At 38.4% G+C, this 14,240-nt stretch overlaps 1 protein-coding gene across 20 annotated transcripts in view; it reads left to right on the forward strand.

Annotated features, from left to right (window-relative positions):
* Positions 1 to 13,979, forward strand: part of CD44 (CD44 molecule (Indian blood group)) — a 53,592-nt gene extending 39,613 nt beyond the window's left edge. For 10 of the 20 annotated variants that reach the window (XM_010711232.3, XM_010711235.3, XM_010711233.3 and 7 more), the window contains 7 exons: positions 250 to 435; positions 888 to 1,076; positions 2,839 to 3,105; positions 3,978 to 4,163; positions 7,474 to 7,596; positions 8,812 to 8,890; positions 10,708 to 13,979. In XM_010711232.3, coding sequence (XP_010709534.1) covers positions 250 to 435; positions 888 to 1,076; positions 2,839 to 3,105; positions 3,978 to 4,163; positions 7,474 to 7,596; positions 8,812 to 8,890; positions 10,708 to 10,921 — 1,244 coding nt within the window. In that variant the 3' untranslated portion in view covers positions 10,922 to 13,979. The remainder of the gene's footprint in view (positions 1 to 249; positions 436 to 887; positions 1,077 to 2,838; positions 3,106 to 3,977; positions 4,164 to 7,473; positions 7,597 to 8,811; positions 8,891 to 10,707) is intronic. The other 10 variants (XM_010711245.3, XM_010711246.3, XM_031553496.1 and 7 more) reach the window with 7 other exon arrangements.
* The last annotated feature ends 261 nt before the right edge of the window (positions 13,980 to 14,240 follow it).

Raw genomic sequence — 14,240 nt, forward strand, 5'->3', positions numbered from 1 at the left:
CCTGTCACTGGCATATGTGGATACAGCCAACGTCTTCCTACAATGTGGCAAGCACGTGCCACTTAGGGGCCTCAAAAGCCACTGACAGTGTGGAAGGAGAAGGGGAGGCCTTCACGCCTTCTCTCCTGCTGTGCTTTCAGCCAGGCAGCAGGACATGCGTTCTGGTGTGCTGTGATATAGGTAGGAGGGAAGCAATGTAGGTGGAGGTTAGGTTGGCCTCTCAAGCTGATTGTGCCATCATCCCGGCAGTCGCAGTGTCCACGGATGTTTTCCACCCAGAAGAAGCAACCAGCAGGCCCCTGGCACCCACCACTCAGCCTGGAAGTGAAAGTGGACAAGCAAATGCCACAGATGGTTCTCATGTCAGTTTGATACCTGAAGTTTTTCCAGACATTGATGATCATCTATACCAATTACCGACTCATCTTTCTACTAGTAAGAACTGCTATTTAATTGAATTTTCTGTACAGCAGAAAAAATACGGATAGTCTTGAGTAGCAAATGAGTGTTACTGGTTATAAAAAGTGTTTTTTTTCTGCCAGGAATGATAACTGCAAGGTAAAATGCTCTGTAAAATAATTTGGAAATGACACTAATATTGAGGATCTGTGATCAGAAAGAGAACTTGTCCAGAAATTCTCTTGATTGATTTCTCCATGTCATCTCTGTGTGTCCGCTGTCTTGGGAATCTTTTTGATTAAGATATGAAGTGCATGAAATTAATATTTCAAAATGTAGCAATGAGGACGTAATGGGAGACAAAACATTTTCTTCCTCTTTTCTGGTGTGAAAAGTGTAGCCTTGTTTAAAGGCAAGAGACTTGAATGTGATGGGGACGAGAGGGGCACATATTGAATTCACAGCTGATTCAACCATCATCATAACAGCTCTTGCCACACCTGATGGTGCCCCTCATGAAGACCCAACTCAGCCAACTCTGCCTTCAGAAAACGAAGCAGCACGGAGCACTGAAGGTATCACACATTCCACTGATGCCCCTGGGGGTCCAGTTCTCCTTGGGCTGGATCCCATCAGTACAGATGAAGCTGGTGAGGAATCTCTGCTCACGAGTACCAGTAAGAATAATGGATCAAGCTCATTTCTCACACAGCGTGTGAAATGAGACATTATTTCTTCTGAAATTGACTCCCCTACTCTCTTTCTCATCTTTGGGTCTATGTTCTTCTTTTAGACTTGCAGTATCATAAACTGTTTTATAATCCTGTTGCATGTTAATATCTTAATAAGAAATGCTATTCATCAAGAACATTCTTCCCTAGGCATTCTTTTTCTTATGTCCTGTAGTTTTTCACAAGTTGATTTTAGTGGGATGTCATACTGAGAAAATATTATTGTTTTTAGAGTTAATGATTCATATGTTTAAAAGCAATTTTTTATACCTATTCACTCCTGCTCTTGCTATTTTCACAGATGACATTAGTACTGTGTATTTAAAAAAAAAACAATAGTGTTGTTCATGAAGATCTATGAGTTTTTGCTCTTAAGTTTTATAAGTTATCTCTTTGAAAAGTTCTGAATATTATCCTTTTGAATTATCCCCTATCACAAGATTGTGGCTTCACTCTAATTTTTTGTTTGTTTGTTTAATAATAGAGTCATGACATTGCAGTGCTTTGGAAATCTTTCATTCGCTGTATTTTCTTAAAAGAATAACAAACCTGCAAAAAACCTCTATGGGGAAAAGTAATATTTACGCTTTCCCGTTTTTTTTTTTCACCTTCAGTTTTCTTCAGGATTACTTTAACTCTTGGTATTTTCCAAAGAGCTATAAAAAATGAAGTTTGCATTGGCAAAAGACAGTATGTTTCTCCACTTCCTCCTCTTGCTTGCTATGCATGGAAGGGATCACATGAAGCTTTATCATTTATTTTCATCAGCATGTAAAGCTTTATGTGGTCTGACAGATTAATTACAAATACAAAAACCCAAATAGGATTTGAAAATTTACTCAAATGCTTTCAAACAGGTCAACGAAATCTTACTGTTATATAATGATAGGAATCATAATATTCATTTTATTCCAAAAATAGCATGATTTATCTCCCTCTTAAATAGTGATTACTAGATATTTTCAAAGATAACACTGTAAGCTACAGTTTTTGGTAATTAATGTTTTGGTTTCTCATTTTACTTCATAATGTTGAATTTCAGTGGTAAATTTTTCATCAGTTTTAATGTTTATTACTGAGTTTCTTTTTCTGGCATTTGGATACTCTTCAACTGCATCCAATTAGGCTGTGCTGTTTCTTAGCATGCTTTTGTGACATCCTTATTCCTTTGCATCCACAATAGTCTCTTTAGAGGAAGAGCACTGTCTTAATGCTGTGGGAAGGATATTCATTTAGTAGTTTAATTCCATAATTCTCCATGTGAATTCGTTTTGAGTTTTCTAATGGGAAATGAGCACACATTTTTTTATGATTATCTCATGGAAAAGTAGAGATGCATAAATAAATAAAAAGGAAAAAAAATGACTTTTTTAACATGATATTATCAGTCTTAAATAGTTAGGTCTAAATAGCTGCTACTTAGATTTTGATAGATTTGCACGCTTTAAAAATCACTAAAATTTTGGAAATGAGTATGTAACTATTAGAGTGCTCAATAGAACAATAGTAAAGGAACGAAAAAGCAAAAATGAAGGATACAGATCTTTTTCTTTGTCCTGCTTTTTTTTTTTTTTCCTCCTTAACTCTATTTTCTACAGAGACTAATAAAGGAAAAGGTAGACCTTGATAAATGAAATAAAGAGAGAAAAATTGATAAGGTAGGGATATGTAAACATCTTTGAAGTTAACTTAGCCATCATCACAACAGTCACAGACTCCAATGATGCTCTGAAGCCAGAAGATGTAACCCAGAAAGTATGGACATCTCGAGTCATTGACACAGCATTTGCCACGTCTGATGATGGTGCTCGTCATGAAGACCCAACTCAGCCAACTCTGCCTTCAGAAAATGAAGCAGCACGGAGCACTGAAGGTGTCACACATTCCACTGATGCCCCTGGGGGTCCAGTTCTCCTTGGGCTGGATCCCATCAGTACAGATGAAGCTGGTGAAGAATCTCTGCTCATGAGTACCAGTAAGAATAATGGATCAAGCTCATTTCTCACACAGCGTGTGAAATGAGACGTTATTTCTTCTGAAATTGACTCCCCTACTCTCTTTCTCATCTTTGGGTCTACGTTCTTCTTATGGACTTGCAGAGTAAAAGTTTGTGGCGGGATCTGATCTGCTGTTAGAGTGACGTTCTGGACTTGGTGTAAGGGTCTCCTTGCTGGTGCATTTGGTGGTTTCTGTCCTTTGCTGAAGCATGTTTCTGGGTGGCCTCCTGTCTTTTCTGCCAGTCACACACTTTGGTGACCCTGAATTTCCAGCCTCATCGTCCTCTCCTGCACATCAGTGAGGTCAGGCTTGGTGTGCTCTGGTGACACGGTCGGTGTGGTGGAGGCGCTCTGTTGGGGTTAGCTGGGTGACTTGCTCTTGTGCCTCAGCAGTGACACCATCTCCAGACAGTGTTGTCCTGGTGGTGAGGGCAGGGCAATCACACAGGAACCGTGCCCTACACGTTCTGTCTTTAATTCCTTGCACCTCCTTGCCAGTGCAGGACCACTGCAAATCTGGCTGTGGTGTGGACACTCACTCCTGAGTTACAGGATCAGGTTTCCTGCTGTGGTCTCTTCTTCTGAAGGTCTTCCCTCTCCACCTGTCACTGGCATATGTGGATACAGCCAACGTCTTCCTACAATGTGGCAAGCACGTGCCACTTAGGGGCCTCAAAAGCCACTGACAGTGTGGAAGGAGAAGGGGAGGCCTTCACGCCTTCTCTCCTGCTGTGCTTTCAGCCAGGCAGCAGGACATGCGTTCTGGTGTGCTGTGATATAGGTAGGAGGGAAGCAATGTAGGTGGAGGTTAGGTTGGCCTCTCAAGCTGATTGTGCCATCATCCCGGCAGTCGCAGTGTCCACGGATGTTTTCCACCCAGAAGAAGCAACCAGCAGGCCCCTGGCACCCACCACTCAGCCTGGAAGTGAAAGTGGACAAGCAAATGCCACAGATGGTTCTCATGTCAGTTTGATACCTGAAGTTTTTCCAGACATTGATGATCGTCTATACCAATTACCAACCCCTCTTTCTCCTAGTAAGAACTATATATTGCAAGTGTTCTCATTTATCCACCTCTCAGTTCTTGTTTTTTATCAATGATTTTCTGAAAGTATTTGTAGTATCCCTTAAGTTTTAGTTATACTTGTGTATTTTGCTTGTTTTTTTTTTTCATTGTTATTTTTTATTGGCATTTTTCCATATGTTTTTAGTCCTCATTTAAGATGCAACTTAGGGGAATATTTTCATCTGTAAAGCAGAGTACTTGTCCCAAAAAGGTGATAATAGTGTTTTGCCGATATTTTTCTCTTATAGTATCTGTATCTGTATTTTGTTACACTTCTCAAGAAGTGAAGAAATATTAGCTTTCTCCTTATGCCCATAAATACACAAATTTTGACTTCCTTTTAAATGGACACAAATGACTGATGTGTAACCCAACTATCTGTCACTTTTTCAGCTGTCCTCAATCCCGCTGCATTGGTTAAACATATATCAAAAATTTCTTGTGCAAACATTTTTTTCCCTGCTTAGTAGGTATATCTGCAGTTGGTATCATGCCAGTGACTGAGTTGTAACCGACATTTTGTTTGTGAACAGTTTATTTAAAAGGGGTTATTCATCTGGTAATGTTAGTGTAGTTAATAGTTTACTTATTACACTACAGATACCTTTTTCTTTTTTGTCATTTGCTATTAGAACAAGGAATGAAGGGACTTTTCCTTATTCCCAAATGCATTTTCCATACAGATCATCATTCTAACAGCAATTTATTTTTTTTCCAGAAGCTATTTCTTTCTCATACTGATCTAAATAGTGCTTTCATGCACTTTCCTGGAAGTTAGTGGAATTGTGCCAGGGTAGATTTTCACTAATGCTATGTGGTTATTCTTTATAGTTAAGCACGATAGTGTACCTATATATATTTAACATTATACAGCAGATATTTTAAAGATAATTCTATTGTTCTTAATGACTGGGAGTTAGAATTTGTTTTCAGTGAATGTAGTCATTTTGAAAAATTTTAGCTAGAAATGGAATTTAGAATGTAGGCTAAATGTTCCTAAGTTTGCATAATTTCTCTTTCCACTTTACCCTGGCATAGCTCCACTCAATTTTGTGGAGTCTATTTAAATTATCATTAATTAATGTTAATTCATACAAGTAGAATTTGTCCTTTTTCTTCTTCAGAATTTCATATTAACTCAAAAATATCACTCATCAAAATTGCAAAAATTATAATATTTAGACATAGATGCAGCAATATAAATGCAAAATATGTATTTTCATTTTATTGGAAAGATAATCCTATTTTAATATCTGTTTCCTACTACAACAAATCCATTTCTTGGCACTCAGTGCCCTATCACTTAATTAAGCCAAGCAACCTCAGTGTAGTGTGCAGACATTACAGTTTGAAAAAATGTTTGCTACTTTTCTGCTTTGAGCATAGAAAACCTGTATGGATTTCTCTGAAGGCCTTTTTCCAAGTGAATGCCTTTTTTTTCCCCCCACTTATCTACACTTTGTGCTTTTTATAATTACAGTCTAAGGGAATTACTAGTACTGCTGGGTTTTTTTAAGGCTCCTTTCTTGAAGGACTTTTTCATTTGTATAGCTGTAATGGAATGAAAAAGTTTCATTAATATATTGGCTGGCTCTAGCTGTAGGCTTCTTCCAAACAAACAAATGGTGTCATGTACCATACTGCTTTCTTTCAATTTCTCTTCCTCCAGAGCAGTTTTAAAGCTGTGGTCTGACATTGCCCTAATGACTGATCTTTTGTCCAAATGTCACAGTGGAATAACAGAACAGTCCACTGAATGAATCAAAAAATAACTGTCAAAAAGAAGAAAACCCACTATGTCATCAAAACAAAATGTTAGGGCAACTGAGAGCCCTCTCTGTCCACTGCAGGCACCTTCCCCAGAGCCGAGACACTAGGGGACATGGCCAAATTCGCCTCTCCTCAACTCTCAGGAGAGGGGAATGGTGAATGTAGCAGTTCTTTTAGCACAGAAGTCTTTAATAAATGTTTTTATAAGGGGCTTTGTGGTGGAAAATCTCTGCCATTTCTCAAGGGTGACATAAAGCACCTTAAAAAATATCTACTGAAGTGCCAGTCAGGCAAGTCAGTACAATCCTCTTGGTCTGCTTTCTTGGAGGCTAGATCAAGTCCTCTAGTTGCTGAGTTAGTGCTCTGTCCGTTGGGATGGGCTATCGCAGAACAACTCATCAGTCAATAAGTTACTTGTTAATAATAATGAAAACATCTGGAACATTCATGAACTACTTGTTGGCTACGCTCAACAGTGGGGAAAAATGTGCTTCTTAGTTTGTATTTGCCAGCTGCTGTTAGGAAATGAGATCAGAAAGGCTGGACAGAGGGGAATTGCAATATGTGCTAAAGAAAAAGAACTTTGCAGCTGATTACGGTGTCTAATTTGCTTTATCGGGGTCTGGAAGAGTTCAGAGAGGTGCAGATCTGTAATGTTGTTTTCGTACTGATAACAAAGTTGTAGTCCCCGTGAAACACTACATACAAATAATTTTAGACATGGAATACCCTTATGGCAACAATGTGGCCCAGAAATATTACTGTCATCATAAGATTTCAAGCCATATAACCATCACAGGAAATATGTGAGACTAGAAGAACTCATTTGGATTTAAGATCTAATCCTGTCTTAGAACCAAATTACAAAACTTATTTTAAAGTGCCAAGGGACCCATCTCTGTGTTTACAGAGAGAATTTTTGCTAATAAGAAAAACATTTTGAATTTTTAAGGTCCCACGTTATACATAGCTATCACATGTAAACCATCCAGAAACTATACTTCTACTTTATGAAAGCAGGGAAGTTTTAGAACAGTTTTATCCCATATAGGAATAAAATTAAAAGTTTAAAAAATTCTTCTTATTGATCATTTTCAGTCTTCTCTCTCTAGTCATTTCTCATTCTCTTTTCCCCATAGAACAGGCAGGACCTTTGATTTACGCAGTAGAAACCTCTTCAAGAAGTTGCCAATATGCAGAAATCTTTACACTCTTTCCAGACAATTTCTAGGCAACTATCTCATTGCATATTGGTTCATAAAAGTGTAGCACAATCAAAAATGAAACATATAAGAGGTAAAAGGGTACAGCCATAGGCTTTGTTATCAGAATATGAAAGCTAGCAACAGTTTGGATGAGTACAACATTTATAGCCTATGTAGTTTCTTGGTGTGAACTTTTTAGACATATATATATATATATATTTTAATAATGAAAATCATAGTTTTTGTACTTCCCTGTGAAATACTCAGTAAGGATATTTGGACTAACAGATGGTTTTGTTCTTTAGGGTCTACATCCAATATAGACAGTGATCAGGGACCATACGATGGAGACAGTGAACCTACTCCTTTCCCTGGAGAGTCCACAACAACAACTGTAAGATCACAACCAAAGTCAGCCCCGGTACCAGGTAGGCTTCCAAAGTCATATATTTTAATAATATGTGAACAGAATGATGTGAATATGAACTGAACAAAAATATAGGTCAAGTATGGTTATTCTGGTTTTGTTCTGAATCAGGTAACATTCAGCATTTTCACTAGTCTGAGAAATGGAGCATGTTGTAACTCATAAAATACTGTAGCAATATCTAGATGAGAGAAGTCGTGTTTTGGAGAACAGGATTTAGAGATAAAAAAACCTTGATACTTTGATATGCAATCAGACACAATTTGGTGAAGGTAGATGTAAAGTATCATATATGTGAAAATGTTCAGTGAAAAATATAGTTGAGACAAGCTTTGTAGAAAAAGGCTTGCAGATTAAAATGGAATAGAATAGAAGCCAACACAGTGATACAATTGCAAAAGAATGCAAATATATTCTGTGACATATTAACAGTAAAGTCATTTTTAAGAGAGAGAAAGTAATTATCCCACTCAGTGTAGATCTGGCAAGTCCAGAGCTGAGGTACTATATTCAGGTCAAGGCACTGAATCATACAAAAATAACAGGGAAGAACACAAAGATAGTCTGGTAAGGTAACCACAGCATGACCTGCATAAAGAACAGGGTACAGGGAAGGTTGCCATGAAATCTCCATTTTTAAAAAATGCTAAGAGCAAATGGAACATTTGTCAGGGCTGTTTTTATTCACTATGTTTCACTGCAAACAGCTTATGTGATCTCCCTTCCAGTTTTACCTCCTTATGATATTGGAGTTCCTTTTTATTTTTATTTTTTAGAATTTGCCCTACAGATGCTCCTTAACTTAAGGTTTTAAATGACAAAATGAATGTAGACATTTCACTCAACCTTCAATCCATCCTACTTTTGCACCTAGGATTGCAGTTGTCTCAGCCTTTTCTCCTACTCTTGAAATAAATCAGTGATACAACAGCTTTACACCTATGTCAGCCAAAGTGCAGTTCTTATATATGCTGACATTGGACAGGCATTTCATCAGAGTAGGCCTGGGCGTAGATGAGCACTTTTTTTGGCCACGTAGACAATATGACTGATGAAAATGTATTTCATTTGCAAAAAAGAAATTTGCAAAATGAGCAAATATCCACTTAAACTAGAAAAAAAAGTATTACAGTTTAAAGAATGCTTGAGTGTCCATGAAACTCTGAAATTGTATAGGATGGGTTAAAACATTCTTCTTCTCTCCATCGACCCCCAGAATGGCTGATCATCGTTGCTGCTCTCCTGGCACTGGCATTGATCCTCGCAGTGTGCATCGCCGTTAACAGCCGGAGGAGGTAAGGTAGCCTGTACTTCTTCAAACACACTGAAGTGTGATGGGGGTGATAGAAAGAAGCACTGACACAATATTGTTAGAGACCATGTGAAATAAGAAGGATATCAGGCGCATGGCGAGACAGAAATATCTACTGCTTTCTTTAAAGTTAAGTGGCTCTGGAGTTACACGCCCTGAACAGCACAGCTTATTGATTTATATCTCACTCTGCTATGCCTATAAAAGCAGAGTCTGCCTTTGTTTCCTTCCTCATACCCCAAGTCACCATAGAAACAGACAAACAGGGCCAGGATGACTAATTATAGATTGCAACTGACAAGAACTGAAACGGTCTCAACGCTAAAAATTATATCCCAGATGCTGTGAGCGGAAAACATCTCTTATGTAGAGTTGCCATGCAGCTGGGAGTGAGACCCAAGGAGAGACAGTGTGTGTGGGTGGGTCGTGTGTACGGATTCACAGATTAGAGCCTAGCAGTGTGCACTAATCCCTATGGGGAGTAATTTTTCAAGCAGGGACGTCATCTAGTATGCTTGAAACAGGTGGAATGTTTTCTCTTGCTTTAGCAGGATCAAAATAACAAGAGATTCATTTGTTCTGATAAGTGCTAACCGGCTGCAGACTCGGGCAGGGCTAGCCTGAGTGAGGTGGGAATGTTCCAAGCATTCATTTATTTAAAAATGAGAACTACGTATTTGTTACAACATCAGTATGGCAGCAATCTCGAGCACCTACACAAAGCAATTGGTCCTTCTCGGTGAATTGCAAATTGCTTCATCATAGTGTTTTTGGTGTTGTGTTTTTTTTTTTAATGTTTAATTGCTGTTGTCTTAATTAAAACTGATGTTATCTTAAAACAAAACAAAACCAAACAAATTGCCCAAGGTTCAGTGCAGGGCAGTTTACTTATTTATTTTTGTCTTTATTATTCCTCGTGTTGCAAAGAAGACTGCCTCTGTATGGTGTCTGTTGCCAAAACAGTTAGAATCTCCATGCAGAGTCCCACGCTTAGGCTCTCACTGTCATTTCAGGAAAGAAAATATGAGTTGCACTTTTAAAAGCCTGTGTTCGCTCTGCATTTCATGGTTGCAGAGCAGGAATCATTCCCAAGTGTGTACCCAACCTTTACACAGCAAACTGAACTGCTTTGGATAAAATAATCCTCAGCTATCAGTCAGTAAGCATGAATAAAAGTGATATTTAACTGCCAGATTAGTCATTCAGACAAAACCTGCTTCACTGAAAAGAGAACACTTTTACAGTACAAATTTAAAAGTTGGTGTCCATCTTAAGAGAGCTGTGCTGTGTGCATTCAGTGAACACTCAGCTGTTGAATCTTGATCCTGAGTCTGGATTTGGAACTATCCTGTCTGTATAGTGGGATATATAAATAGTTCATAAATGTGGATATACCCAAATCAGAAAACTATCTCCATCTTTCAACAATGCATGTTAGTCCCCTCTCTAGTAACAACAGATACAGGGTAGCCCTATGTAATGAGTGGCAATCCTGCCCATGGCAGAGAGGTTGGAACCGGATGGTCTTTAAGGTTCCTTTCAATCCAACCATTTTGTGATTCTGTGATACTAAGTGGACCAGTGTGTTCCTGCCAAAGTTTATGCACGTAATGCTGCATTTTTTTCAAAAATAAAATACGCAGCATGAAGAAACTGTGCAATTTGCTTTGCATAGGTCTGTGCTAGCAGACACAAGTTTCATTTCCAGGAACATTTTCCTAAATATTTACTTGAATTTTGTTCTCGTATTTCCATTACTCTCCATTTATGGTACTTTATATTCTTTTTATTTTGATCTAGATGTGGGCAGAAGAAAAAGCTAGTCATTAATAATGGCAAAGGTGCCGTGGAGGACAGGAAGACAAGAGAATTAAATGGAGACGCCAGCAAATCACAAGAAATGGTGCACTTGGTTCACAAAGAACAGTCAAATGACCAAACAGGAGCATGTGACGAATTCCTCACCGTTGATGAAACACAAAATCACGAAGTTGACATGAAGAGCGGAGTGTAGCGGTACAAAGTCACCAAATAGATCAGTGCTGGGGAAGTCAAAATCACACAGACCTTGGGCAGGAATTCACAGATGCACTGTGCTACTGATGTCTTTTGAACACAATTAAGCTTAAATTTTCTTCATTTTTAATTATTTTAACGTGATGTCTGAGTTACAAAATTGACATTTGCTTTCTGAAATAAGCCCCAGGTGTTGCAGACAGTTCCCAATTCCTACACAGAGGGCACTTGCTGTGTCCTGGGCATGTGGCATGTCGTTGTTCCCCAGATGCAGTGCCTTCGCTGTGCGGAGTTACAGAAGCATCCAGTTGCTCCATCTTACAGGCATTTAAGGTACTAAACTTATCATGGTACAACAGTAAGTGAGTAACAGATGTCAAGGGCCAAAATAAAAAAGGCTTAAAACAGAAGTGCCTCCTATACAATGCCTAACCCAGCAGAATTCACCAGCAATGCCTTCCAGCCAGGAAGAGTGGTAGGTGCATTCAAAGTCTGCCAGTAAAAGCAAAAAGTGACATTTTGTAATGATTGATGACTTGGTCTGTAACAAGAGAAACCCAGAAGGACAAAGTTTATTTATCTCTATTTTAAAATGTCTGTGGGCATACAGTAAGTTTCTTTGGGAGGGGGAACAAAGGGAGGAAAACATGAGCTGATACATAATAAACTTCTTTGTTATCTTAACAATCTGTACATATATCCTTGAGTTTCTGAGGTGTCTGTTGCTCTTCCCCCTCCCTCCTTCATGGATCACAGTTCATGTATGTTTTTTAAGGAGTCAGTTAGTGAAGTTAATAAAGCAGTATGACCCCAGCTCTATTGTGCATGCACAAATCAAGCAATTGGAAGTCATCAGAGATGATGATAGCATTTTTATTCCTGAAGAATAGGTCTTTCTCTCTCCCTGCTCCATTTTACATAGGAGATGCAGTTTCTCCCATAACTGTTGTATTGCACCAGTTTGCCAATATTTTGAAAGTTACTTTTGTATGATCTTGCTCACTTCTGATTTGCTTCATGCACTTTTTCTTCTTCTAGTCAAAAATGCCAAAAGAAAAACTGTTTGTTTATTGATAACAGAAGTTGAAATTTTACAGAAAAGTTCAATGAAATTTTAAGGAAACTCTCCCAGTAATGTAATACAGTAACATAGCTGCATCTGCATTGTCATACACTTTTGTTTTGTCCTTCTATGTCTGTTATGTGAAGTATTTGTATTAAGCAATGATGCTGTGCATTATATTGATATGAACTGCCAGAAAGACAATTATTTACTACTAGTGATCTGTGCTATTTTTAAGAAAGCATACTGGAGTGGAGAATAACTTCTAACTGGGCTGCCTCCAAAAAATGCAAGTAAAACAACCGAAGATAACTGCAAGCAGTGAGGTCTGTGTTGGCTGGGAGGGGGAATATTTGGTAAGAGATGTTCAGAGGTATCTGCTCCCTGAGCACAGCACCTGCACTAGAAAATATTCTGCTAACACGTTACTTTATGCTCCCCATCTGAAGCAGTGCAGAGGATGGGCTTTCAGCTGGCTACATACTAACATTAGCTAGCACTGATCTTTACTGGGACACCAGGCACAAAATCGTGATTATGGTTCTCAGTTTAGAGCTCCTCAGTAGTTTCCCAAGCATTCCATTCAGTTGCTCAGAGCCCTGGTGTCTGCAGGCAGATCTCCTCAGGGAAAATGTGCACCTGGTCAAAAGGTCCCAAGATGAGATGTGATTTCAGTGTACGCATAGGATGCTTTCTGATTCTGCATATGTCTCATCTATGAGGAGTCCAAGAGTGCTCAAACAAGCTGAAGCCAATAAGGACAAGGTGACATACACTGTCAGTACATGGGGTCCATTGTCAAACCTCTCAGCCCAGCCATAAGCACATATTTCAACACTGAGCTGTGTTGTGCAAAGTCTGTTGACAGTGTGCATCGGTTTTTGTTTAATTCCCTTAAGGCCAGATTTTCTATTTGTCATTATAAATCAGAACGATCTATCGAAGGCTGTGTTTAAACTGGTGTTACAGACATATTTCCCTAGATGTGGAGATCCAGAATAAAAATTTTGCCTCTTCTTAAATCTGAATTTATTATAAGCCTCAGTCAAAAGGAGATAATTCACTGTCTTGATGGGTGAATATTCTTAAAAAATAAAAATAAAAAGGGCCAGATCATGTTATTCATCTTCCTATGGAGATGTTGAGAAAATGGAGAAATCCCCCAAATCCTTCTAATTTATCTAATGCTCAATACCTATAGAAGTATGGAACACAGTTGTTGGCTTCTTTTTATATTTGTTATATGGAGATGCTCAATTTCTCTTTAAAAAGGCAGTGCCATTATTTTATATATGCTGATTCTTTTTAGGTTATGTTGTGCAAATGATGCATAATTAAGTTTCATTGTAGTTTCAAAACTAGATGGCCATTTCATACATGTAATATAGTGCATATTTTTATTAATCTTGGTTTTATTATTTCAGGGGTTGTTTGTTGTGTGTATGTATTTTTTTATAGAGAGCACTAGATATATTTGCATATTTATTTAACAGATTAATCAATGTTAAAGAAAATATCATCTCTAAATTGTAATTAAAAAAGTATTGCCAAAAAATACCACGTGGAACTGTAAAATAAGCTTCCAAAAATAAACTTGGTTCCATGTTGAGGGTAAGTGAGGTCAACGTTGCCAGTGGGAGAGGAGAAGCATTTGGCAGTGTGGTCATACAGAGCCATGGTCAGATCTCCTGCTTGCAGAACTGGCCACAGGCTGTAGGACCTCTCATGCTCCACCAGCTTTCAGTGGGCCCCCATCTCCACGGGTTTAGCAACAAAGCTCAGTTCCCTTGGAGCACAAATCTTGGTCCAAGTTAAGGTCAACGCAGTAGGGTAGAAATAACGTTTAAAGCAGTAAGTATATTTAAAAGAGAGGTGATTGATATTTTTACAAGAATGTAATATTTTCATTGAACAATCCTGGGTGATGGTTTCACCTGTATTTTCTTGAAGATTCTGAAAGGAATGTTTGATTAAAGCAGAGAAAGGATGTACAGCCTTCGTCTCTATCTGTGTGGATGTTTTAAAGCCTTCTCAAAACATCAGTTCCCAAGTGATATTTCTGCATAACATTCTTTCCTTCATATGATGTCTCCTGCACATCCTTTGCCAAAAAACACTACTGCCAACTACCACTGCACTAAGGAGTGTATGTTGGGTGGAATATTATTGGAGAAAATTTCCAGGTGTCTCATAGACTCTGACACAGTCACACAGAGGCAGAGGTTTGTCCATCACCCTGGTTGGGGTTTGTCCT

This window comes from Meleagris gallopavo, chromosome 5 (assembly GCF_000146605.3).
Source record: "Meleagris gallopavo isolate NT-WF06-2002-E0010 breed Aviagen turkey brand Nicholas breeding stock chromosome 5, Turkey_5.1, whole genome shotgun sequence".
Taxonomy (NCBI): Eukaryota; Metazoa; Chordata; class Aves; order Galliformes; family Phasianidae; genus Meleagris; species Meleagris gallopavo.